Below are 21,479 nucleotides of genomic sequence, written 5' to 3' on the forward strand. Positions count from 1 at the left end.
CAAAAGTATCTTGGGAGTCTGCCAGGTGTCGAGTAGGAGATGCAAAATCATAGGGTTAAGTGTGCGATCCGGTAAAAGCAGTCATGCATATAACCCTACATTCACGTGTTATACCCTAATCCGATATGTTGGGATATTAGCTAATCTTAAGTGCAGTGTAATTGGGGAGTAGAAGAATATAGTACGGATCTTTATTTTTATTAACTATATAGAGTTATCAAGATGGTGCTAGACAGTATCCAGATCTTCGGGAATATCAAATTCCTTATAGACCAGCTGCATGTCAGTTCCCATTTGTCTGAAATATCCTATCACGGCAAATATATTATCTGTAAGCAAAGTTAGATCTCATTTGAACTGGTTTATATACGAGTATATACAACATCATACCCGTCCAGCGATTGACTGCAGATTTCATGGTCGCAAGTATCGCCTGTTTTTCCAATAGCAGGTCAGGATCGATGAAATTTAGAGATTTTATTTCTTCAGTCAGTGCGCTTAATTCAGATTCTTTGTTTCTGACTGACTCGATCAGTTGACGTCGTTCCGCCTGATAACTTATTAGTTTGGTGTCTTTACAGACTCAAGTAAATCCCACGTACTGTATCTTCTCTGGATCTAGCAGATTGCTGAATAATCTCGTCCAGTGACTTTTCAAATTGTCTCAACTCCTTCACTTTATCCATGATCAGTTTCCGTTCCCGGTCCTGGTTTCGTTTGACATCAGAAGGAAATCTCCAGTAATAGTTCCCGGAGCCAATCTTCTCGCATCGAATCAAGCCTTCGTCAATCAGGCCTTGCAGTACATCTTTAATGACCATAGAACTGATTCCAGTTGCCTTGGATCCTTGCTTTTCAATGTCTTTGATTCCGAAAAACGATGCAGATTCCTCAAAGAAGGCTAGCAACCTCGCATTTTTTTCTGCCGCTGAAACTCCTTTCCGGGACTATTAATTAGCAGAAGACTTCAACCTTTTAGAACATACCATTTTAACGGAGAATATCACAATTAATGGGCCGGACAATAACAGATGGATGTATGATAAATGAGTAAATAATCAAAGAGGTTTTTATCGCTGCATCTGTATCTCACACCTGTATCACGCACTTGAATCACGCACTTTCAAATTTGATGCAAGATTCTCCAGTATTGTAGCTATACAGCTTCGTTCAATAAATAAATATATTTGACTAATCACATATTTTAGATCTACAAAATTCCATTAAACAACAATCAAATTAAACTCCTATCCTCTTGAATCACATTCCAATCCCCATATTCCAGAAATGTGCAGAAATGCACCAAAATAAACCGTGAGAAAAAAAAACGTGTATTTTTGAAAAACGGAATTGCCCTAAAGAGCCTTCGTACGAACACTAGTGTCAACAAGTTCAGTTCCGAAAACAACGTCCCAGAATTTACTTGTAACGCCAAATCCGAGCTCATAGTTTTTGTAGTGGTGCTCCAAATGGTATGACTTGAGTTCCTTAATGTACGAAGGAAGGACAGCATGATGGAGAAAGTAATGAGTGCAATCGTAGCAAATATATCCGAAAATGCCACCGCAGTAGACAGCCATAGCAATGTGATAAGGCAAGATGAAGTGCGCAAGCGCGTAGAAAGGAGAAGCAAGGACGACAAAGAGAGTAGGAGGCATGACCAGACGGAATTTGTCCATAGGCAGAAAATGATGAACTCCATGAAGTAAAAAGTGCAGAGCAAAAGCAAATGAATGGTCAGGAAGATGATCATCCATGTGGAATAGCATACGGTGAAGAATGTACTCAACAAATGTCCAGATAAACAAGCCGATACAAAACAAGGGCACAAGTGACCAAATCGACAGACCCAAACTAGCAAGATATACACCATAGCAAACACATGGAACCCAAACAATTGGAACAACAAACCAGGGAGTCTTGGAAAGAGGTTCAAGAAAGTTACCGAAAATTGGAGCAGATCCGTTACCGTAATGACGTGGACGATGGATTTGTGTCAGATAAAACTCCTTATTGAAATCCGCAAACAAAACTTGGAGAAACAAAGGTTTATTGAGATCAAGAAACTTGTGACTGCGGAAATCTGCAGCGAAGTCGGTCTTAAGCGACAGCTCTTCAACCGACGCAACGCCAGTCAGCATGTATGCTTCCCGGTCGAAACCGGGAATCAGAAGTTTTTCTTCCTCATCCTTGGTTGCAAGAATTCCAACAAGGTAATCCTCGATCATTTCATAGGCAGATTCCGAGTGCTCATGCGAAATAATATCGGCCATGATCGCCGTTGCATCTTTGCCCGCATAATCAAGCAACAGATCTGCGCCGCCCGGATGTTCATCAAGAAAACGAGTTACATCATAAATCCTGCGATTGTGAAGTGAAATGTAGCAAGATCGACGTGTATTGTGAGCTGCCAGCTCGGCAAACGTCATGAGCGGGACAGGAGCTTGCATAGACATAATGGATTTGGTATTCGGATAATATGGTCGAAAGGTATGGGGGGCGAACGCGACTTTCCAGAAAACAGCTGACAACGCGACAACAACGAACAAGCAGTTAAACCAGAAAATCCAAAAGATTTTAGTTGATCACTAAATAAAGTCTGATCGATAGATTCTCTTGCGTAAATCCAATTTCAGTTGATCTATATTTGAAGTTTGCGGAAAAGTACGGGATTTTGGAATAAGAAAGTATATTTAATGCAACAAGAATGGACCGAGTTCTAGTCTCGATGCTGACTTTATGAGGTATTTGTGGTAATTACCTCTCAGCAAAGTACCGTGATTTATTACAACCTGTATAGAAGGGATTTCTCTGGTCCTGTAGGAGAACTTAGAGAAAAGCCTTTAAATTTCTCCCATATCGAATATCATGGTGGTTATAATTTGCATGCACTATCATAAATATATTATGTTATTATATGACCACAATATGACAAACAAGACAAATATTACGACTCATCAAACCTGTTATTCTGCCTATGTACACAATAATATTCATCCTAGATGGTCACGGCCAAATACATCAAATATATACAACCAACCGCAATCAGACTAGCTGTCCGGCACTTGTTCTTGATAAGTTGCCGAATGCTCTTCACGAAGAGTTGTAAAAAGCCAAAATTGAAAAAACAGCTCGATGAAGCTGATTGCAAACACGACTGAGTTACTGAGAGCATTAGTAGATCCTGAGTCGAAGTATGCAAATCCGCAGACAACAAAGGCAATCATGCATCTAAAAGGAGCTGGTTTTGTTAGACTTTTAGCACTTTTAATATACTGTGTCTAACTGTAAACTCACCAAGTATCCGTAGAAAGTCGGATCCCTCTGATGACATGAACGCGGCCAAGTCGACCATACTAAGATGCAACAGCACGACAACAAGAAGTCCAATCAACGGATCGCCCTCAGTAAATTCAGCGTCAGGCTAATTCAGTTAGTTTTATATTCATACAAATCCGTTTTGGTTGGCTCAAGGAGCATCACTAACCAACTTCATGGCTTGTCCAAGTAGAAATACGAGTCCATGGCCAGACACTTTTGACGGATCCGTGAGCAGTCTGTATATTATGGCGTTCAACAAAGTGAAATGCACCATGCTGATATTTCCAGATGTCAGTAGCATTTTGAATGCGATATCGGATCAATTGCGAGTTGAAGAAGATAAATACGACCGATTATGTATGTCGTCAACAGCACCTCTCTTCCACTACACCCTCGATCGAAACTCTCTCTGTCCTGTCTACAGACTGAAGATCATTCTCCCATCCTTATCCCAAACCGAGTCCATTTGTCCGGAGAAGCTTGATATTTTCCGAACACAACTCAATTGAAAATGTCGTTCGCAGTAAGTGTTAGTCGATATTATAGACTATGCCTAACATAATCAGAGACTTGTTCGTTTCATTTCTACTGATGGAAAAACGTACATCGGGGATGCTATTCTTCCAAGCGGAACGGTAGATGCTCGGAAGGCGACCCAAGCATACGTTATCAAAGGCGACATTTTCGCCAAATATGAAGTTACGAAAGAAGCTAAGGTAGCTCAATTTTCAATATTATTTGGATCAGACTAATTTGTTCAGCCTATTGTCAAACTTCTTTCCCCTTTGGCGTGGAACCAGATTCCGACTGTTCGTTTTCTCGGGTTGAATTACGCGAAGTATGTTCTGAATATTGTAACTTGAGCTTAGACTAACAATATTAGACACGCTATCGAGGTATGTCATAGATTACAGCAATGGTCACGTCTAATGCGCTGAATGACATAGACAAAAATGCCTAAGCCTGTGTATCCTGTTCTCTTTTTCAAGCCTGTTACATCGATCGGCGGTCCTACCGACGATATTCCGGTTCCTGTTATGGCTCAGATCGATAACGAGACAGATTATGAATGCGAACTTGTCGTTGTGATTGGTAAGAAAGCAACCAATGTTTCCGAAGCAGAAGCGCTGGACTATGTGCTTGGATATGCGGTTGGCAATGATGTTTCTCAGCGTGCTTGGCAGATCAGAAAAGGTGGAGGTACGTACTTTCTACTTTGTCTGCCAACCTTGATTGAGGTTACTGACGTTGGCTAGGTCAATGGGGTCTCGGAAAGATGTTCGATGGTTGGGCTCCGATGGGCCCCGCTTTGGTATCTTCAAAAGTATATATCTTAATTTTTTGGACTTAAAACAAAAATGTATTTACGCAAGCGCAGTTGATTAAAGACCCTCAAAATCTTCAGATCTTCACCAAAATCAACGGTCTCCAAGTTCAATCGGAGAGTACGAGCGATATGATTTTCAAGATTGCCAAAACCATCGCATTTTTAAGCCAAGGATCGACTTTACTCCCAGGAGATCTTATATGGACTGGTACTCCATCGGGTAAGCTACTCTCAGGATTATGTATCTAAAACTGCAACTAATTATTAGGCGTTGGAATGGGCCGTAATCCTAAGTATTGGCTTCGTGACGGTGATGTTGTTGAGATTGGCCTTGAAAACGTAGGAACAATTAAAAACAAGGTTGTATACGAGAAGCCCAAATCCAAGTTGTGAGCACATATTTTACTCTAAATAATACATTGCTGTTTACTTATGTAATCGAAATGACACGTAAATGTAACTATTAGAGATCTGTCTTCAGCCTCCCAGCGGAGCATATTTACTTGCACAATTTATTTATTTCCATATATATATGGTATGTAATGCATGTATACAATTATACTTAACTGTACATAATTTCTATTATTATATTACTGTATAATTGTTCTACTGTATTATATTCAAATAATATCGCAACTGCTAATAGCCAGATCAACCAGACAGTGGACGATCAACGTCACCGAAAACCCACGTTTTAATTCACTCAGCATGGCGGCAACCAAATCAGATATACAGACAATCAATGTTGGCTTTCCAATTTATACAGCGGCATTCGCAGATGATCGAAAATTAGTTGTTGCAGGTGGTGGCGGAGAAGGGAAAAATGGAGTTGCAAACAAAATTGTACGCTTGATAAACGGATTAATGGACGGATGGACTACTGACAGATATAGAGTATTTTGGAGATTAGTCAGGATGATGGAAAGTTAGAACTGAAAAAAGATAAAATTCTATCGAAAGAAGAAGATGCTCCGATGAGTTTATCAATAACAGAGAAAGTAAGTGGAAACTATTAATGCTCCACTAGTAGCTAATTCGAGAAGGGATTTCTAGCTGTTGGAATTAATTCAAGTAGCTATGAAATCAAACAGGGAACCAACAAACATTTAAGAAAATTCCATCTTGAATCTGACAATAGAGTGGAAGATGAAGGATCGGTCCAGTTGTTTCAAGCGGACGGGTCTGATATATATCAGGTTAGTTTTGCACATAGGTTTGAATAAAGATCATTACATTTCTCTAACCAAGCAGAAATGCACACGGTTTTCATCTCAAGGCAAATATTTAGCGATTGCGTCATCTACAGGTGAATTACGATGTCTGGAGTATTCGTCGCTGAAAGATCAATTTGCGAAAACTAGCGCAACCGAATTGGATAGCACGAAGCCGACAGAGATCCAGGATCTCGACTTTTCACCTAATGAGCGCTTTTTGGTCTATACGACTGAGTCAAGTTTAGTCATGCTGGAGACTGCGACGGGTGAGAAAATCGTCGAGTATGCCCCTCCTCCAGCCTCGAGGTTTCGGGGGATAAGATTCATCGGCAACGATGTTTTGATTGCGGTTGCCAACCGGGCTCGACGAGGCGGCGCCGAATTGGTCAAATTTGAATTACCGGAAGATCTAAGTTTAGTCAAGCAATTGGTCGGTCAGCCGAAGCGAATTCGAAGAGCACTACACAGCGGAATCAAAGCCGTCACTGCTTTCGATAGTAAGCCGAACCTAGCGTGCACGGCTGGTGCTGACTTGTCCATGTCAATCATCCGAACAGATACCTTACGCGAAGTTAAAATCATCTACGCTGCGCATGGATTTGCCATTACGATGGTTGCTATCAGTCCATCAGAAACTACAGCTGCCAGTGGGTCAGTCGCTCAGACGGTGTCAGTCGTTAAACTCGATGGTCTGGCCACCGAAAATGCCCAGACCAAACTCGCCCTAAAGGCTGTCGTGGTGAGTATCTTTGTCGTTCTATTGATGGCCATCCTTGTTCAGCTAGTTCTGCAAAAGGAATTGTTTGGAATTTCGAAATCTGAGACACAGTATGATGAAAATCGTTCTGGTCATCTGTGATTTAGTTTGTTTTAACATATTGGATGTATATTATGAACTTTATATTAGCCTGATATCATGATGGTCATTTTGCTGACCATCAGACTTTTTTTTTTCTGATGGACAATTGCCAACTCCACGCTTGCTGTTCTACAGTAGCAACGTCTAAATCCTTCTTTTTGCTTCTCCGTCCAGAATATCTTGTATAATAATTCTGTTCATTGCGGTCGCTATGAGTGTGACGGCGGCATGATGATGTCGATGAGCCCAAACCCCATGCGATTCGGCCGAGTCGGACAAGCACCTCGAGATTACCGAGCCCACTATATAAAGCCATCACATTATCATTTGTTCTGACCAACTAATTTCGTCTACATTATAATATATATTTTTTATATAGATATATTATAGTAACAATTTTCTCATATCGGAACTGTTAATAGTAAAGATGGCCCCTCCTCAACTTCATCTGGGTAAAAATGGCCCTCTCGTGTCTGCAATTGGCTTTGGCGCCATGGTAGGTTGATCCTCGAATCAAGAAAAAGTTATGGTGCTGATTGCAATTTTAGGGCATGTCTGCTTTCTATGGAACTAAAGACCGGTTATCTGATCAAGAGTGCTTCCAGGTTTTTGATAAAGCCCTTGAGCTAGGAGTCACCTTTTTCGATACGGCCCGGATCTATGGTAGTAACGAAGATCTGATTGGTCGCTGGTTGAAGACTTCTGGCAAACGAGATCAGATCTTTTTGGCAACCAAGTGGGGAGTTCATCCCGATACGTTCAAGTCGGATGGTACGGCGGAATATTGCAAGGCCTCGATTGAAGAGTCGTTGACCAAGCTCGGCGTCCCATATGTTGATCTGTTTTACCAGCATCGCATCGACACTACTACGCCCATCGAACACTCCGTTCGTGCTATGGCTGAACTAGTTAAGGAAGGCAAAGTTAAACACATTGGTCTTTCCGAGTGTTCAGCGGCGACTCTTCGTCGTGCTCACAAGGTCCACCCTATCACTGCGATCCAGATCGAGTTCTCGCCTTTCGCCCTCGACGCAGAGCACAACGGGCTTATGGCTGCAGCGAAGGAACTCGGAGTCGCCGTCGTTGCGTACTCGCCTCTATCTCGTGGCTTTCTGACCGGCGCTATTCGATCTCCAGATGATTTGCCTCCTAATGACTTCCGTCGCTCCTCACCGCGTTTCTCAGCTGAGAATTTCCCGGCGAACTTAAAGCTACTTGATCAACTTCAAGAGATTGCAGACAAAAAGGGAATCTCTATTGGGCAGCTTACGCTTGCCTGGGAAATTTCGGAAGGTGCATTCCCGATTCCAGGAACTACTAAAATAAGCCGTCTGGAGGAAAACGTCGCTGGCGCAGAAGTTAAGTTGACTGACGAGGAAGTCGCCGTGGTCACAAAGTTCATTGAGTCAGCGGAAATTAAAGGTGACAGATATCCAAATATGACTGGTCTCTACGCGGATACACCCGAGTTGACTGATTAAGTCTGATCTTTTACGGACATTGGTATTATTTTTCAAATTCAAATGCGATTCGTGATAACATTTAAGATAGCAGTACAAGAGTAATTTATTGATCACAAATAAAATTTGAGCTTATCTTTGTCCATTTCCGATCGATGTTCCCATTCCAGTTCTTCTGCTATCCCTTGTTGTAATCTTCGTAACCTCAGGGTGAACTGCGGTCCCAACTCCTGTAACCCAACCCGCTCTGTTTCCTTGAATATGTATCTATGTCGGCGGAAAAAAATATAATCTCGTTGATTATGTAGCGTCACTGCCTGCCGTCCGATAAACTCGGGAGTCTGAGGAAACAACGCTTGAAACATCCTACCGACCGTCGCACCTAGCCGGGTAGAGAAGTTATTGAGAATCAGCTCGGGAACATGATTTGTTGACCGCCCGTGTCCGGAGATCTGTTTGGGCATACGTAGAGAAGTGAGTGAGAAAAACATAGTTGGGCCGGCAGGTAAATGGACAAAAGTCAAGCCGTTGACTTTTTTCTTGTCTTCGCTGATGACGATCATATCCGTATATTCTCGATTAATGCAAAACTGAGCAATCTCTTTGATAGAAAATTTCTGGCCTCGTTTGACGAATTGCGATCCAGGAACAATATCCAGCAGCTGTTCTGACAACGGATATGCCTCTCCTCTAGCAAATTTTGACGTCGTAACCAAAACTTTCGGCGCTCGCTTATCCCTAAAATACTCTTCAAATTCATCTTCACCTTTGATCTCCACATTCACTGTTTCATCATACACCCGCTTACTCTCAATGGTATCGGGCACATTAGTTGCTAAGCGCTCCGCCTTCAACTCTGGATCTGCAACTTCCAGCTTTAACCGTTCTTTTCGTGCTTTATGCTTGTCCACATTCTGCGTATGTCGTGCTTGATGCAGTAAATTTTCCCGCTTGATCTTGTTTTTAACGCTATTAATTGTATCACGGTCTAGCGGGGCTGTCCGTACAGATTTCTTTTTATTCCCTTTCGTCTTTCGCGAGACCATTCCAACCTCTAGTAAAATTTAATTGAATCGCCAATAGGTGTCAATAATTTCGATATAATCAACTAATTAATCAAATATTAATAGGCTTCTAAGAGTATCGAAAAAACTAATTTCAGATCAGAGGTAGAAATTTCAGTTGGGACAATATACTCACTATATGGGAGGGTTTTGTTCCGGGGCCGCAAACACGCTAGAGCAGAAAAATATTTGATTTTCTCACGAGTGCAATAGACAAAAATTTTCATAGAACCAGGGGTTGTATATATTATAAAATATAATATATATAGAATCATTAGAGGCTTAAACAATTGTCATTGCTGCATGCTTTTGAGCCGTCTACCTAATCAATTACGGCGCATTTGTCTCACTAACTGGTCATTAACCAATCACTATCGACGATTGTCGTTAGTAAAACCAAAATTTATTCCAACCAATTCACGGATCCGACGGCCAAGAGGAGCAATTAACAAATCTCAAATGACGAGCGCAACGTTTGATCGAGAAACGCTCGAGAGTGTGTTGAAACGGCGGTTTTTCTACGCACCTGCATTCGACTTGTATGGTGGTGTATCTGGCCTTTACGACTACGGTCCTCCAGGATGTGCGTTACAGGCACATGTGGTAGACGTTTGGAGAAAACATTTCATTTTGGAGGAAGATATGCTTGAAGTGGATTGCACGATGCTTACGCCATACGAGGTTCTCAAGACATCGGGTCACGTCGACAAGTTTGCCGACTGGATGTGTCGAGACCCTGCTACGGGTGAGATCTTCCGTGTCGATCATTTGGTCGAGGAGGTTCTTGAAAGCCGATTGAAAGGTGATAAGGATGCTCGCGGTCAGGCTTCTGCGTTTGTAAATCCGGAGGACAAGAAGCGCAAGAAAAAAGTCAAGGAGATTAAGGCCATACAACTGGACGACGCAGTTGTTGAGGAGTATGAATCTGTACTTGCTCAGATCGACGGGTATTCTGGCCCCCAGCTCGGTGAACTGATGAAGAAATATGCTATTGTCAACCCTGCAACTGGAGGTCCCTTATCCGAACCGCTTGAATTCAATTTGATGTTTGAAACGGCGATCGGTCCGTCTGGTCAACTGAAAGGTTACCTTCGGCCTGAGACTGCACAGGGCCAGTTTTTAAACTTCAATAAACTATTGGACAGTAATAACTCGAAAATGCCGTTTGCGAGTGCTTCAATTGGCAAATCTTTTCGAAATGAGATCTCACCGCGGTCAGGATTGCTTCGAGTACGGGAATTTCTGATGGCCGAGATTGAACATTTCGTCGATCCGACAGACAAATCACACGTGCGGTTTGCTGAAGTTGCAGATATCAAACTGAGTTTGCTAAACAAAAATACACAGCAAGCTGGTAGAACCGATATTGACGTGATCACGATCGGCGAGGCGGTTAAGACTGGCGTGGTAGATAATGAGACATTGGGCTATTTTCTTGCACGGATTTACTTATTTTTAACTCGGATCGGCATTGACCCGAGCAAATTGCGATTTAGACAGCATATGGCAAATGAGATGGCTCATTATGCGGCAGACTGCTGGGATGCCGAGCTAAAGACTTCGTATGGCTGGATCGAATGTGTTGGTTGTGCGGACCGGTCTGCATATGATTTGACTGTTCATTCAAATAAGACTGGCGAGAAGCTTGTGGTTCGCCAGGCGTTATCGGAACCAATTGTGACGGAGGGATACGAAGTTGAACTTGATAAGAAGAAGTTTGGGCCAAAGTTCAAGAAAGACGGGAAAGCCATTGAGCAATACTTGCTGAGTCGATCGCAGGATGAATTAGAAAAACTCTCTGAGGAGCTGAGCGCGAACTTGAAAATCAGTGTCGACGTGGAAAATATTACTGCTCCTGTTGAAATTAGCAGCGACTTGATTGCGATCGAGAAAAAGACTAAACAAGAGTTTATCCGAGAGTTCACACCAAATGTCATTGAACCTTCGTTTGGTATTGGTCGGATTTTGTACTCCTTAATGGAGCACAGCTTCTACTTGCGTCCCGGATCCGAGTCGCGCGCAGTTTTATCGTTCCCACCGTTAGTCGCGCCTACGAAAGTGCTTTTAGTTCCTTTGTCAAATGACGTAAAATTTGATCCTGTTATCCGGAAAGTGTCGGTACTACTCCGGCGCGCAGGCATCTCGTCGAAAGTGGACGACAGTTCGGCCACGATTGGCCGGCGCTATGCGCGGAATGACGAGCTGGGCACACCATTTGGAATTACGGTCGATTTCCAGACTTTGGAAGATGGTACAATCACGTTGCGTGAGCGTGACTCCACGAAACAAGTGCGTGGAGTGATTAATGATGTCGTTGCTGCTGTCCAAGCTATGGTTAGCTTAGATGCTGTTCCGTGGGAAACGGGGACTGCCTCGTTGGAGGTTTTCGATTCTGTTGCTGAATAAGTTTGTAATTGATTTGACTAGTTGAGTTGAAATAGTATCAAGTATATCACTTTTTTTCTACATAGATGCAGAGATGAATCATCTATGATAATTGAAATTTAAGCTGCTACTATGAAATAATTCCGCAAACTATAGTAGCTCATCCTAAGCGGCTTTGCCAAATAAGAATGAAGAAAAGGAGTATAGTGAACTGAAGTATTAATAGATATCAAGCTCCATTTAACACCATGCAGAATACATCTGAATACTAATAATTATATGATGATCATTGGCTCTAATCATCGATTGCATGGCTATGCTAGCTGAGAAAAGCGCGGAATTCAATATCGTAAACGATCTTTTCTCCCGTAGTTAAAAATTGAGTTTTTTGTATTAGCATATCGTGGGGAACCGCTCCTTCTCCATTGCATTCAATTGACTAAGAGGGATTCAATAAACTACGAGGAAATCAAGCGAAGGAATCAAACAATGAATCTTAGGAAATATATATTAACGCAGAACAAATAGCTTGAACAAGCTGAAAACTAAGCCTTGCGATGCATGATCATAGCAGACGCCTGGTGGCTGGGAAATACCAATGTATCTGCGATGACGGTGTTTTCCCTACGGGAGCAAGCAAAGACAATGACTTCTGCGATATCCTCGCCGACCAATGGATCGACACCTTTATAGACTGCATCAGCCTTGGACTTGTCACCACGGAATCGGACTACAGAAAACTCGGTTTCAACTTGACCCGGGTCGACTTCGATGATTCGAATACGGGTATCAACGAGTTCCTTGCGCGTGGTCTCGGTGAACGATTTCACCGCAGCTTTGGTCGCGCAGTAGATGCCTCCGCCAGGGTATGGCTCACGTCCGGCGATAGAGCCAAGCATAACTATATCACCTTTGCCGCGTGCCTTCATAATGGGTAGTACAGCCTGCGTCAGTGCAATCAGGCCAAATACATTGGTCTGGAACATCGTGTCGATGTCGGACTGAAGGATTTCGCCAACTTTTTCAACGCCAAAGACCATACCACTACAACACTGGTTAGTTGCAAGTTGGGAAGGGAACACAGATATCACTCTAGATCTGTGAGCACTTACGCATTGTTTACTAAAACATCAATTGCCTTAAGCTCTTCAGGGAGACCGGCAACAAAACCAGGAATCGTATCGTACTTGGACACGTCCAAGGAGAAAGTGCACACTTTAGCTTTGGGATACTTGCTCTCAAGATCCTATAATACAACTGTCAGCAATTACATACGGTTTCGGGAATAAAAAAACCTTTAAATTCATACTTTTTTGATCTCATCCAGCACATTCAAACGACGTGCGGTCAAAATGAGATTCACCTGTCCGTCCAACGCTGAGGCAGCGAACTCGTAAGCTGTCGCACGGCCAATGCCAGACGAAGCACCAGTGATGAGAATTGTTTTGCCAGCCAAACGGCTTGCAGCTGCAGATCCAAAAGACATTGTTCTTAGTTGTGGTAGAGAAGATGTTGTGTATGGACGACCAATTGATACAGGGAATCCTTCTATAGGTATGAAGTTCGAGATTCTGGCTAAATTTAATGTCGACCTCGACCACAATAATCCGTCTCTACTGGCTCCCGCCGCTAAACTCAAGTATCGGAAACAAGCCTTGCCAGCCCCGTGACCGAGGCCGACACCTAACCCTCGGGAACAGCCCTCTGCGATAACGGTTGTTCGAGTTTTCAGTGGGAGACAGTAATCTGAGAATGAAAGTGAAGAAGAAAAAGAAGAAAACGAATAAAAAATATTGTATCGTAATTTTGTCGCCCGATTTAATAATCCCGGGGACGCAAGCTGTAATGCCATACTAATATGCGCCCGTTTGGAAATCGGCACCCAAGAATGCCAGCGCTAACTGAATATCTGAATATCTAAAATTTTAAAACAACTATACAATGTTTGTCAATCGTCTTGATAACTAGGGCCGTGTTATCCCATTCCTAGTAATATTTCAACACACAACCCTCGATTTGTTGTTGCTTCTAATAAATGATCAAGTCGACACCTCGCTTCTACTTCGCAAATGTCTGTCCTCTTCCTCTCTAAATCTCGACTCGAGTCTTTGCCTTATCCCAATGCTCGCCCTCAAATCATACTCTCGTTTACAGAGTGCTATTGTCGTTCATACTCTATCTTTATTATATATTATTACGCTTGATCTTAATTACATCCTTCTTTTGGTATTTGTTCCTCCAGTACTTGTTATCTTCCAAGTTCTTCCAAAAATTCAAATTTCAAAATTCCAATCCAAATCGTAAATGTCTTCAAAATACCAAATCAAACTCATCGCATATTCGAAAGCATCTTTGAAAACCAGTTGCGTCGCGGCTTGTCAACTTCTACGTCCGTCCATACATTGTCCTCGTTGTTCTTACGGCTTAATAACTTTGACTTTTGCCGCTTCACTTTCTTTGCCTTCTTTGTGCGCGTCCCATTCAAGGCATCCAGTGCTGCTTCTCGTCCATTCCCACTCGTTCTAGGCGTTAAGGCGTTTAATGCCGCTGGGGGTTTCGTAATCAAAATAGACCGACGGAACCGTGTCCACTTGCGTTCAGAAACGTGTTCAACTATTTCTTCCTCAATCGAGTCTTCGTACGGCCGAATAGCTTCTTTTCTAGCGCTAGTTTGGCTCTCAGGTTGCCGTCCTTCGAGCGTATTTCCAAGCGTAGGCGAACACATCGGTTTTGAGGCATGCGACTGCACTAAAATAATGTTCTGAATAACATGATCATCTTGCGAAGGTCTTTGCACAATCCCGCCCGATAATGTATCCGAATCATCCTCATCGATTGCTGTAGACATGCGCCGCCGACTATCCTCCGTCAAAGGTCGTCGAAGTGATGATCCCCTTCGCAAAATCGTTGTTGATCCTGACTTGGTCGAGGAAATCGACGACTTTCGCTTCACCGTCACTCGGTCTTCCACGTCATCTGTTTCATCCGCAAACCGAATATTCTCCTTTTTGGGATGAATTATCGTTGTCGCGTCACTGGCAGTACTCTGAGCGGATACTTTTCGCTCCTCGCTCCCTTGCAACTGCATGTCATCAAACCACGACTTAATCGAAGGTGGTCGTGCATCACTTTCTATAATCATACTTTCCCGAGCAGAAAAATAAGAATCTCTCCGGCTATGCCCAGTCGAAGGTCGACTAGTGTTGTTTATCAAATCCACAGTTTCGGAGATTGGAATATCGATGCCATCATCCAGCAAGCTTCGTCGCTTCACTCCCTTTGGTGTACTCCATAATCTATCTAGCTCAAGAGCAAATGAAGAAATTACTGCATCATCCTCTTCTGCTACTTCCTCCGCGACCGGCAATGATACCAGAGGAACATTTCCTGGTACTCTTTGATTTCCTGCGTCATCAGCCCGACCTTCAAACCGAAGTCCCGCAGAGATCAGATTGATAGAAGATGCCTCCCGACTAAGACTGCTTTTGCTAGCTTGTCGAATTCTACCTTTCTCGGTAGCTCTTGCATGAAGGAAGAATGAATCAAATTCTTCATCGACCCAACCATCATCTCGCACCTTATTTCCTGAAGGAAACCGATCATATGACCGGAATGGCAGTTTGAGCGGTTCCAAACTAGGCTTCCGGACCGCAAAAATTCCGCTTTCTCCATTTGGTAGAACTGGCGTGTTCCCTGCCGAAGTCATTGCTGTAGATGTAGTTCGTGCGGACGACGATGACACTGTACGATCGTACGAACTTGTCGTCGAATCACTGATGTTTCGGGCATTAATATTTCCACGACCACTTGGTAGCTCGTCAAAATTAAATGCCTTCTCGCACATCATGGCTGCAAACTCCGCTGAAATCTTTCGCAGATCATCTTCATCGCCTACTATTTGAGCAACTTGTCGGAGCTTCTGTTCTTTAGCTGAAAGAACAGGAAATTCACCATGGTCTGTCACTTGTCTGCGTGACCCATGAAGAGGTGCAACAGGGGCAATGGGACCAGCTGAATCGACCGTAGCTGGTCTACTCGAGTTAGCAGAAGCTGTCGTAGAATTTGTGGACGACAGTTCAAATCCAAAGGTTTCAAGAGCAGCTAGTGTATCATTCTTTTGAAATTGTTTTGGTGCCGTTCCTGTAGTCTCGTACCTAGGAGATATAACGATTCGCTCTTGCGCAATCCCAATGTCCGCATCATTACTAAAATCTCTTACTGATTGATCAAATGCTAACCTGTCAATAACTGCGGCAATATCCAGATCCGATGGCAGTGGAGGCTCATCTTCCTGGGACGTAACTCGGCGTCCTGATCCAAATGAACGAGAAGAGATTGATTTTTGAAGGGATTGGCGGCGCGAATGAGAAAACACAACTTTCGGCTTGCGTCCCATAGATCGCGCAGAGCCTCGACTCGATGTCTTCCGGTGTGACTTGATCGTCCGAGATGGTGTCCTACTATGCTGAGCGGAAACTTGTCTTGAACCGGATTGCGATCGGATCTTTGCATTGGCCAGTTCTGAATTGGCTCCAAGTGAAGATGTACGAGGAGGCTTGATTGGCGACATGTCCAACGGCGACATATCATCAAGATGATCATGACGATATTTCATCAGCAAGCAATAAAATGTCTTCTCTGGATTAGCGCCTGGGGCGAGCAGTCTGGCAATAATCGTATCTCTGTCAACTCCGTGCCACAAGGTTTGCAAGTTCTTCACAATCTCCATATCAGCCTCTTCTTTGGTAGCAATAGGATTGTTGACCTGCATCGAAACGGGTCGAATATGATTATGCAATGGCTCTTTAGTAGGATACTTTCTGAGCAAGGGATGCGTGAGAATTTCATTGGCTGTTATTCTCTCCTCCGGATCAACTTTTAAGATCCGCCAAATCAAATCTTTAGCTTGGATAGATAGATCTTGCGGCATTTGAAACTTGCCGACCTGGACCTTCAGGAGCAGGTTACGAATGTTATCATCGTCAAATGGAAGGTGACCAGTTAGTAAAGCGAATAGAATTACTCCACAAGACCAGATATCAGACTGTGAGCCATGATACTTCTTCCCCTATAATTGCTTAGATTATAATTAAACAAAATGAAGTTGGTTACTTACTGCAACAATTTCCGGACTAGCATAATGGGGAGAGCCACAGGAAGTTTCAAGCATTTTGCTTGATATTTCTAACGCAGCCATTCCAAAATCAGCAATTTTTATGTTATGATACTTATCAAGCAAAAGGTTTTCTGGTTTCAAATCCCGATGACTAGCGTGTATTAATACATGCTAGTTTATATACAACAGCAAATAACTCACCAGATATTGAATTTATGGCAATAGTCAATGCCAAGAATGATTTGTCGGAAATAATGAACTGCTTCAGACTCTTCTAGTCGACCCTTTTTGATAAGATAGTCAAATAATTCGCCGCCTTCGACGTATTCTAGGATTAAATAGCTAATGAGATATTATTAGCATGTGAAATAGTCAAATTCAAGAATCAGTACTCACAGTTCTCCTCGATTTTCCCAAACGTCATAGAGTCCCATTACATTTGGATGTTCGATTAGCTTCATAATGATAACTTCACGCTCTATTCCGTAGGGGAGTCCAGCTGCATCCTTGCCTCGTTTACCACTTTCGCCCGGATCAGCTGCAGTGTCATCGTAGCCACTTACTGATTTTGGCACGATCTTGACCGCAGCTAATTTACCAGTTGTAGAATGCTTTGCTAGACGAACACGACCCGAACTTCCGCGACCTAGAGTACGGCCAAGACGCCACGGTCCGACATGAGTCTTGTGTCTCCGTCCGCTACTTGAAGTAGACCCTATGGTGCCCGAAGACAGTCTTGAGATGTGCTTGTTGTTGCCGTTACTCGTATCACCACCACGATCCGAGTCAAACTCGTCTTCAGTATTACTAGAAGGGGGAGAAGAACAATAGCCGGATGAAGCAGATGCAAACGCGTCGGAAGCGCAATGATTAGCAGAGGAGGCATCGTCATCGAGACCAGCAGTACCGGGTACAGAAGTTGTTTGTGAAGCAGTAGAAACGCGTCGGGAAAGGGAGGTTTGATTAGACTCAGGTGCGGGAACTGTCAAGTCAGGTATGACTGACTTTCGGAAATATTTATGTTTTGGTGGTTCAGGAGGAGTGTCATTATCGTCTTCATAATCATATTCTAAATCATTGTTGAGGGTCTCATCGAAACTTTGGGAAGGAGCCGAGCTCCTTGGACGATCTGCAGCCATACTATGTCTTGAGCTCTCCAAGGATTGCCGAGAATTCATCTCTTCATCTATAGACAAAGATTTGCCATTTCTAACGACCTTCAGAGGTTTTGAGATTGCAGGGCGCGTAGAATTTGAGGCCGCCGTGGTAATTCTGGAGAAGTGCTGGATCGCCGACGACACGCGAGACTGGCCTGAATTGGATAGCCGACGAAAGTTCGGAGACAAGGCAGCTTTAGAGCTGCGATTGGAAGTGGTAGAGGCAGACTGGTCAGACGAGAGTCCGCTATTTGTAATTTCGGACAGCACACGAGTTGCCAACGAACGGCGATTGTTGGAGGACGAAGCAGACGAAGCAGAAGACTCAGCTGTATTTGACGAGCCGGACGCCTGACGTCGACTATTAGTCCTGCGAAAGGCCGCCATTAAAGACAGCTAATTAGCGGAAGCTAGAAGACGGCTAGCTACGCGACAGCTTGGTCGTGATGTTATGAGGAAGCTAGAAGACAAGTGAAGACAAGTCAGATTGGAAGAAGGGACTCAGGTCGATAAAGCGGGGGGAGAAGGAGTATGAAGGTGACGAATGGTAGTAGTAAGAAAGGCGATAGAGAGGAAATCGTGAAAAGTACGCGATCAAAGAGCGGGAAGAGTAGACTAGCGGTAGTGGAGGTAGTATGGACACCGACCCAGGACAGGGCAGGGGCAGAGACAAACGGGGAGGTGCAAAACAAAGCCGACTGAACCCAGAGAAACCGGATGATCTTCAGAGTTAGTTCAGGTGTGTAAGTCGACCTGTAGTTTATTAGATCGACAGCGAGAGGATCGGACCGTGGCGTCTGGTTCTGTTTGTTCAAAGTAAGTGCCAGGTCGTTGCAGATGGTGATCGATTTAGCACGCAGCGGGAGCGGCGACTGCTGAAACTGAGATCGCACGACTCGTTGGTTTTCCGCGCTAACAGATGCTTACGAAGCTAGCCAAAAAAAAAAATTGAAAACAAAAAAAGCCAAAAATCCAAAAACTCAGCAGAATTTTGCGTGAAAACCCAGCAAAATGGAAGATATTTGAAGTGATATCGAGGATAAGAAGTACCAATAGTAGTAGTAGCTTGCGAGGTATGTTGGTCGTGGCTTGGGTCTACTAGTCCAAAAACGGAAGACAACAAACAAATCTACGCGTGCCCGTTTCCCAGCAACCGGCCGTGCTTAACTGGAGGACAGACGGCTGTGATGCTATTGTTTATGTTCTGATTTAAAAATCCAACTTTCGATTTTTTTTGTTTTGATATGATGCGCGTATGATTGCGATTGATAGCTCACCATTCTGCTGATTTCCCATTCATCTGCTGCTTACCTACTGCTGCTTATGATTCTCTCCCTGGATTCCGCATTGGTCAAACTCACCCGCGTCGGCTCTACTCTGCGGCGCGCGCATATAGATTGACCGGCGTGGAATGTGTACTTTTTTGCATAGCTCTTGAGAGCGGTGGTATGCCAACAGCGATTCCCGCTGCAGGACCCGTTTTATACGCTGATTCCACGTTTATCATTTCTTGCTAGCCCGAAGCGGTTTTAAAATAACTTGCTGAAATCCGCTTTGGACGCCCAAATCCACTGCTCATGCCTAATTGAGAAGTTCAAAATATTTGGACTCTCCAGATTGGGAATAGCCCTCTCGAATTAGCTCAAGGGATGAATGCGCTTGACAAGATTCCCAACTCGTCTCGAATCGTCGTCTGCCTATATCTGTACTGTGATGCTGTCGCTGTCGCTGTCGCTGTCGCCATCGTCGTAACCGGGTCGTCGGTCGCTCCTGTCGCCCATCTCCCCTGGACTCGCTTACAAACTCTTCGCTAGAAGACGCTTGCTCTCGCTGTCCCTTCTGGTCACTGGAGACTTCGCAGCTTCTACATTCTCCTGCCTACATGCAGGTACAGCATATCTGTTTAGTAGTCGTCCGGCATTGCGTCCTGCTTGCTCCCTGCGGGCTAGTCTCCTAATTGTGTGCGACTAAACGGGAAAGATGGTGTCTTGTCTGTGATGTTCTCCTTCGCAGGATAAGGGAAGTTCCAGCTAACGAAGAGGATAGTATTAATGGCTGTCTACTCCTAAACTATTAGCAATAGCCCAGTCATTTATCATGATACAACGCTCCCTATTCACCTCCTGGCCTGCTGAGGGGTCCAATCTAATTAAATTGGTTCGTCCTGAGCCTTACCCTAAATTTGATCGACATGAAGGTTGACATTAATTTATTCGTTTGCAGTAATGCCTTCTGATTGACAGCAATTATATACAATTGACTGAACTATGTACACGGACGACCTAGTCTACTCCACCACAGCTGCACAAAACTCACCATGAACGTCGTACTTTTTGCTGTCTACAAAAAACTGGTTTTCTGAGCCTGCCCCAAACACATTTTCAAGCGCAACCTCATCCCGCAAATTCTCTCCTTCACTGTCCAAGAACTGGATAGGCTCGACGCACTCAAACAAAATCTTGCCTTGCTCGATCTTGTCGCCAAGCCCCAGCTCGTATTCTGCTGATATGTCAGGCACTGTGCTGATCCAGAACTCGATCGAACTTCCTTTACGTAAATTGCTATCAGGATCAATTACCAGCATCCCTGCTCTAGAACCCCAGCCGCCTCCACCTGCAATCACTTTATATCTTTCATTTCCGTTAATGACGGCGTAGACACTTCTGTTTTTCGGGTTTTCATCTCCTTTCGATTTCGAGAACCGCGTCGTTTCTGGCGGTGGGGACTCAAGAAATAATCCAGCAGCAAGTGAAGCTTCTAAAAACGACGACGCCGGTTTGCCATTGATCGTCTTAATCACATTATCTTTACAAGCCGTTATGTACATATCTCGCGGTTCATTGCCAATAACACTGACATTTTCAAGCTTTTCGAGCACAGGTACTGTCGTTTCTTGTTCAAACGAGATATTTAGTGGTAATCTGAGCTCCATTTTACCGTATAACTCCATGTCCTGGCCAGGTAATCGCGCAAGCATTAGCGTCTCAATTCCGGTCTCGAAAATGGTGGATGCACATTGTAAACTGACGTTCTTGGAGCAATTATTAAACTGCAACTTTGCGTAATGTCTGGCCAAATGCCATTGTTCGCCTCCCTTTGAGAGAAATCGGCCCCGAGCCTCTGGTGTCTCATGCCCATGTGTAAGTGTTTCGTGTGCTTGTCGTGCCTGTCGAATGGAGTCCAGCGTCTCAGAAGAGCCCGCGAGCTCAATTGGTTCAGACGTCCAGAGATAAGAAATTCCGTTCCGTTGCCCGCCTGGAGGAACAACATCTGCTATCATTCCGTAAATAGGATATGAAAATTCTAACCCATTCCAAAGTCAGTCTGAGCTGTTTTTATTGGTTCTCATTTCAATTTGGACTTACCAACTTTCGAGATAGTATCGTACAGCTCTGAACAATACTGCGGAGTTGCAATAACCAGTAAACTTTTAGGATCAAAACCAGGGCCTTTGACAACTACTCCAGTCGAATCTCCGGTCAAAACGGACGTCAGAATATTCTTTGATCCTGCGGTACCCACCGTACTTCTTGGTTGAAGAACGGTGCCCATTTCGTATTTCACATTTTCAGTGAG

At 43.8% G+C, this 21,479-nt stretch overlaps 11 protein-coding genes across 11 annotated transcripts; 4 read left to right on the plus strand and 7 right to left on the minus strand.

Moving 5' to 3' along the window:
• Positions 1 to 179: 179 nt before the first annotated feature.
• On the minus strand, positions 180 to 1,164 carry V1516DRAFT_682243 (meiotic nuclear division protein 1). Its single transcript, XM_066923373.1, has 4 exons — positions 987 to 1,164; positions 603 to 947; positions 391 to 550; positions 180 to 329 (listed from the first exon to the last, which is right to left on the minus strand). Exons 1-4 carry the CDS (start codon positions 987 to 989, stop codon positions 229 to 231), a joined length of 609 nt encoding a protein of 202 aa, XP_066774882.1. The 5' UTR covers positions 990 to 1,164; the 3' UTR covers positions 180 to 228.
• V1516DRAFT_682246 (uncharacterized protein) lies at positions 1,165 to 2,695 on the minus strand. Its single transcript, XM_066923374.1, has one exon. It carries the CDS (start codon positions 2,454 to 2,456, stop codon positions 1,356 to 1,358), a length of 1,101 nt encoding a protein of 366 aa, XP_066774883.1. The 5' UTR covers positions 2,457 to 2,695; the 3' UTR covers positions 1,165 to 1,355.
• Positions 2,696 to 3,707, minus strand: V1516DRAFT_682247 (increased loss of mitochondrial DNA protein 1). The gene is made up of 3 exons (XM_066923375.1): positions 3,488 to 3,707; positions 3,298 to 3,424; positions 2,696 to 3,241 (listed from the first exon to the last, which is right to left on the minus strand). The coding sequence occupies exons 1-3, from the start codon at positions 3,620 to 3,622 to the stop codon at positions 3,051 to 3,053; spliced, it is 453 nt and encodes a 150-aa protein (XP_066774884.1). The 5' UTR covers positions 3,623 to 3,707; the 3' UTR covers positions 2,696 to 3,050.
• Positions 3,708 to 3,783: 76 nt separating this feature from the next.
• On the plus strand, positions 3,784 to 5,092 carry V1516DRAFT_682254 (fumarylacetoacetate hydrolase domain-containing protein 2). The gene is made up of 8 exons (XM_066923376.1): positions 3,784 to 3,844; positions 3,888 to 4,037; positions 4,083 to 4,159; positions 4,205 to 4,217; positions 4,269 to 4,521; positions 4,578 to 4,645; positions 4,700 to 4,868; positions 4,917 to 5,092. Exons 1-8 carry the CDS (start codon positions 3,833 to 3,835, stop codon positions 5,039 to 5,041), a joined length of 867 nt encoding a protein of 288 aa, XP_066774885.1. The 5' UTR covers positions 3,784 to 3,832; the 3' UTR covers positions 5,042 to 5,092.
• Positions 5,093 to 5,176: 84 nt separating this feature from the next.
• On the plus strand, positions 5,177 to 7,076 carry V1516DRAFT_682256 (uncharacterized protein). Its single transcript, XM_066923377.1, has 4 exons — positions 5,177 to 5,491; positions 5,542 to 5,646; positions 5,692 to 5,844; positions 5,900 to 7,076. Exons 1-4 carry the CDS (start codon positions 5,357 to 5,359, stop codon positions 6,719 to 6,721), a joined length of 1,215 nt encoding a protein of 404 aa, XP_066774886.1. The 5' UTR covers positions 5,177 to 5,356; the 3' UTR covers positions 6,722 to 7,076.
• On the plus strand, positions 7,077 to 8,322 carry V1516DRAFT_709083 (NADP-dependent oxidoreductase domain-containing protein). Its single transcript, XM_066924213.1, has 2 exons — positions 7,077 to 7,217; positions 7,270 to 8,322. The coding sequence occupies exons 1-2, from the start codon at positions 7,149 to 7,151 to the stop codon at positions 8,200 to 8,202; spliced, it is 1,002 nt and encodes a 333-aa protein (XP_066774887.1). The 5' UTR covers positions 7,077 to 7,148; the 3' UTR covers positions 8,203 to 8,322.
• Positions 8,228 to 9,314, minus strand: V1516DRAFT_682260 (anticodon-binding protein). Its single transcript, XM_066923378.1, has one exon. It carries the CDS (start codon positions 9,225 to 9,227, stop codon positions 8,295 to 8,297), a length of 933 nt encoding a protein of 310 aa, XP_066774888.1. The 5' UTR covers positions 9,228 to 9,314; the 3' UTR covers positions 8,228 to 8,294.
• A 155-nt stretch (positions 9,315 to 9,469) lies between these two features.
• On the plus strand, positions 9,470 to 12,118 carry V1516DRAFT_682261 (uncharacterized protein). Its single transcript, XM_066923379.1, has one exon. It carries the CDS (start codon positions 9,549 to 9,551, stop codon positions 11,649 to 11,651), a length of 2,103 nt encoding a protein of 700 aa, XP_066774889.1. The 5' UTR covers positions 9,470 to 9,548; the 3' UTR covers positions 11,652 to 12,118.
• V1516DRAFT_682262 (NAD(P)-binding protein) lies at positions 11,754 to 13,646 on the minus strand. The gene is made up of 3 exons (XM_066923380.1): positions 12,940 to 13,646; positions 12,743 to 12,876; positions 11,754 to 12,674 (listed from the first exon to the last, which is right to left on the minus strand). Exons 1-3 carry the CDS (start codon positions 13,480 to 13,482, stop codon positions 12,176 to 12,178), a joined length of 1,176 nt encoding a protein of 391 aa, XP_066774890.1. The 5' UTR covers positions 13,483 to 13,646; the 3' UTR covers positions 11,754 to 12,175.
• Positions 13,647 to 13,959: 313 nt separating this feature from the next.
• Positions 13,960 to 18,290, minus strand: V1516DRAFT_666863 (uncharacterized protein; the record flags this gene model as incomplete). Its single annotated transcript, XM_066920771.1, has 4 exons — positions 13,960 to 16,698; positions 16,747 to 16,897; positions 16,948 to 17,088; positions 17,143 to 18,290. 4 exons carry the CDS (start codon positions 18,288 to 18,290, stop codon positions 13,960 to 13,962), a joined length of 4,179 nt encoding a protein of 1,392 aa, XP_066774891.1.
• Positions 18,291 to 20,190: 1,900 nt separating this feature from the next.
• Positions 20,191 to 21,455, minus strand: V1516DRAFT_630181 (uncharacterized protein; the record flags this gene model as incomplete). The annotated part of the gene is made up of 2 exons (XM_066919924.1): positions 20,191 to 21,206; positions 21,269 to 21,455. The coding sequence occupies 2 exons, from the start codon at positions 21,453 to 21,455 to the stop codon at positions 20,191 to 20,193; spliced, it is 1,203 nt and encodes a 400-aa protein (XP_066774892.1).
• Positions 21,456 to 21,479: the final 24 nt, after the last annotated feature.

This window comes from Lipomyces oligophaga, assembly GCF_038497815.1.
Source record: "Lipomyces oligophaga strain CBS 7107 unplaced genomic scaffold V1516scaffold_11, whole genome shotgun sequence".
NCBI classification, from domain to species: Eukaryota; Fungi; Ascomycota; class Lipomycetes; order Lipomycetales; family Lipomycetaceae; genus Lipomyces; species [Lipomyces] oligophaga.

Excerpts from the sequence above, each read along its gene's own strand:
- V1516DRAFT_682243 (XM_066923373.1), bottom strand. Across the intron at positions 551-602 it reads CTAGATCCAGAGAAGATACA|GCGGAACGACGTCAACTGAT; the intron begins GTACGTGGGATT and ends ATAAGTTATCAG. Across the intron at positions 330-390 it reads TGCAGTCAATCGCTGGACGG|ATAATATATTTGCCGTGATA; the intron begins GTATGATGTTGT and ends CTTTGCTTACAG.
- V1516DRAFT_682246 (XM_066923374.1), bottom strand. The coding sequence starts at position 2,456 with ATGTCTATGCAAGCTCCTGTCCCGCTCATGACGTTTGCCGAGCTGGCA.
- V1516DRAFT_682247 (XM_066923375.1), bottom strand. The coding sequence starts at position 3,622 with ATGCTACTGACATCTGGAAATATCAGCATGGTGCATTTCACTTTGTTG. Across the intron at positions 3,425-3,487 it reads TTGGACAAGCCATGAAGTTG|CCTGACGCTGAATTTACTGA; the intron begins GTTAGTGATGCT and ends TAACTGAATTAG. Across the intron at positions 3,242-3,297 it reads CGACTTTCTACGGATACTTG|CTCCTTTTAGATGCATGATT; the intron begins GTGAGTTTACAG and ends TAACAAAACCAG.
- V1516DRAFT_682254 (XM_066923376.1), top strand. Across the intron at positions 4,038-4,082 it reads AAGTTACGAAAGAAGCTAAG|CCTATTGTCAAACTTCTTTC; the intron begins GTAGCTCAATTT and ends TAATTTGTTCAG. Across the intron at positions 4,522-4,577 it reads GCAGATCAGAAAAGGTGGAG|GTCAATGGGGTCTCGGAAAG; the intron begins GTACGTACTTTC and ends GACGTTGGCTAG.
- V1516DRAFT_682256 (XM_066923377.1), top strand. The coding sequence starts at position 5,357 with ATGGCGGCAACCAAATCAGATATACAGACAATCAATGTTGGCTTTCCA. Across the intron at positions 5,647-5,691 it reads GTTTATCAATAACAGAGAAA|GGATTTCTAGCTGTTGGAAT; the intron begins GTAAGTGGAAAC and ends TAATTCGAGAAG. Across the intron at positions 5,845-5,899 it reads ACGGGTCTGATATATATCAG|AAATGCACACGGTTTTCATC; the intron begins GTTAGTTTTGCA and ends CTAACCAAGCAG.
- V1516DRAFT_709083 (XM_066924213.1), top strand. The coding sequence starts at position 7,149 with ATGGCCCCTCCTCAACTTCATCTGGGTAAAAATGGCCCTCTCGTGTCT. Across the intron at positions 7,218-7,269 it reads CAATTGGCTTTGGCGCCATG|GGCATGTCTGCTTTCTATGG; the intron begins GTAGGTTGATCC and ends TTGCAATTTTAG.
- V1516DRAFT_682260 (XM_066923378.1), bottom strand. The coding sequence starts at position 9,227 with ATGGTCTCGCGAAAGACGAAAGGGAATAAAAAGAAATCTGTACGGACA.
- V1516DRAFT_682261 (XM_066923379.1), top strand. The coding sequence starts at position 9,549 with ATGCTTTTGAGCCGTCTACCTAATCAATTACGGCGCATTTGTCTCACT.
- V1516DRAFT_682262 (XM_066923380.1), bottom strand. The coding sequence starts at position 13,482 with ATGGCATTACAGCTTGCGTCCCCGGGATTATTAAATCGGGCGACAAAA. Across the intron at positions 12,877-12,939 it reads TGCTGGATGAGATCAAAAAA|GATCTTGAGAGCAAGTATCC; the intron begins GTATGAATTTAA and ends GTTGTATTATAG. Across the intron at positions 12,675-12,742 it reads GATGTTTTAGTAAACAATGC|TGGTATGGTCTTTGGCGTTG; the intron begins GTAAGTGCTCAC and ends CCAGTGTTGTAG.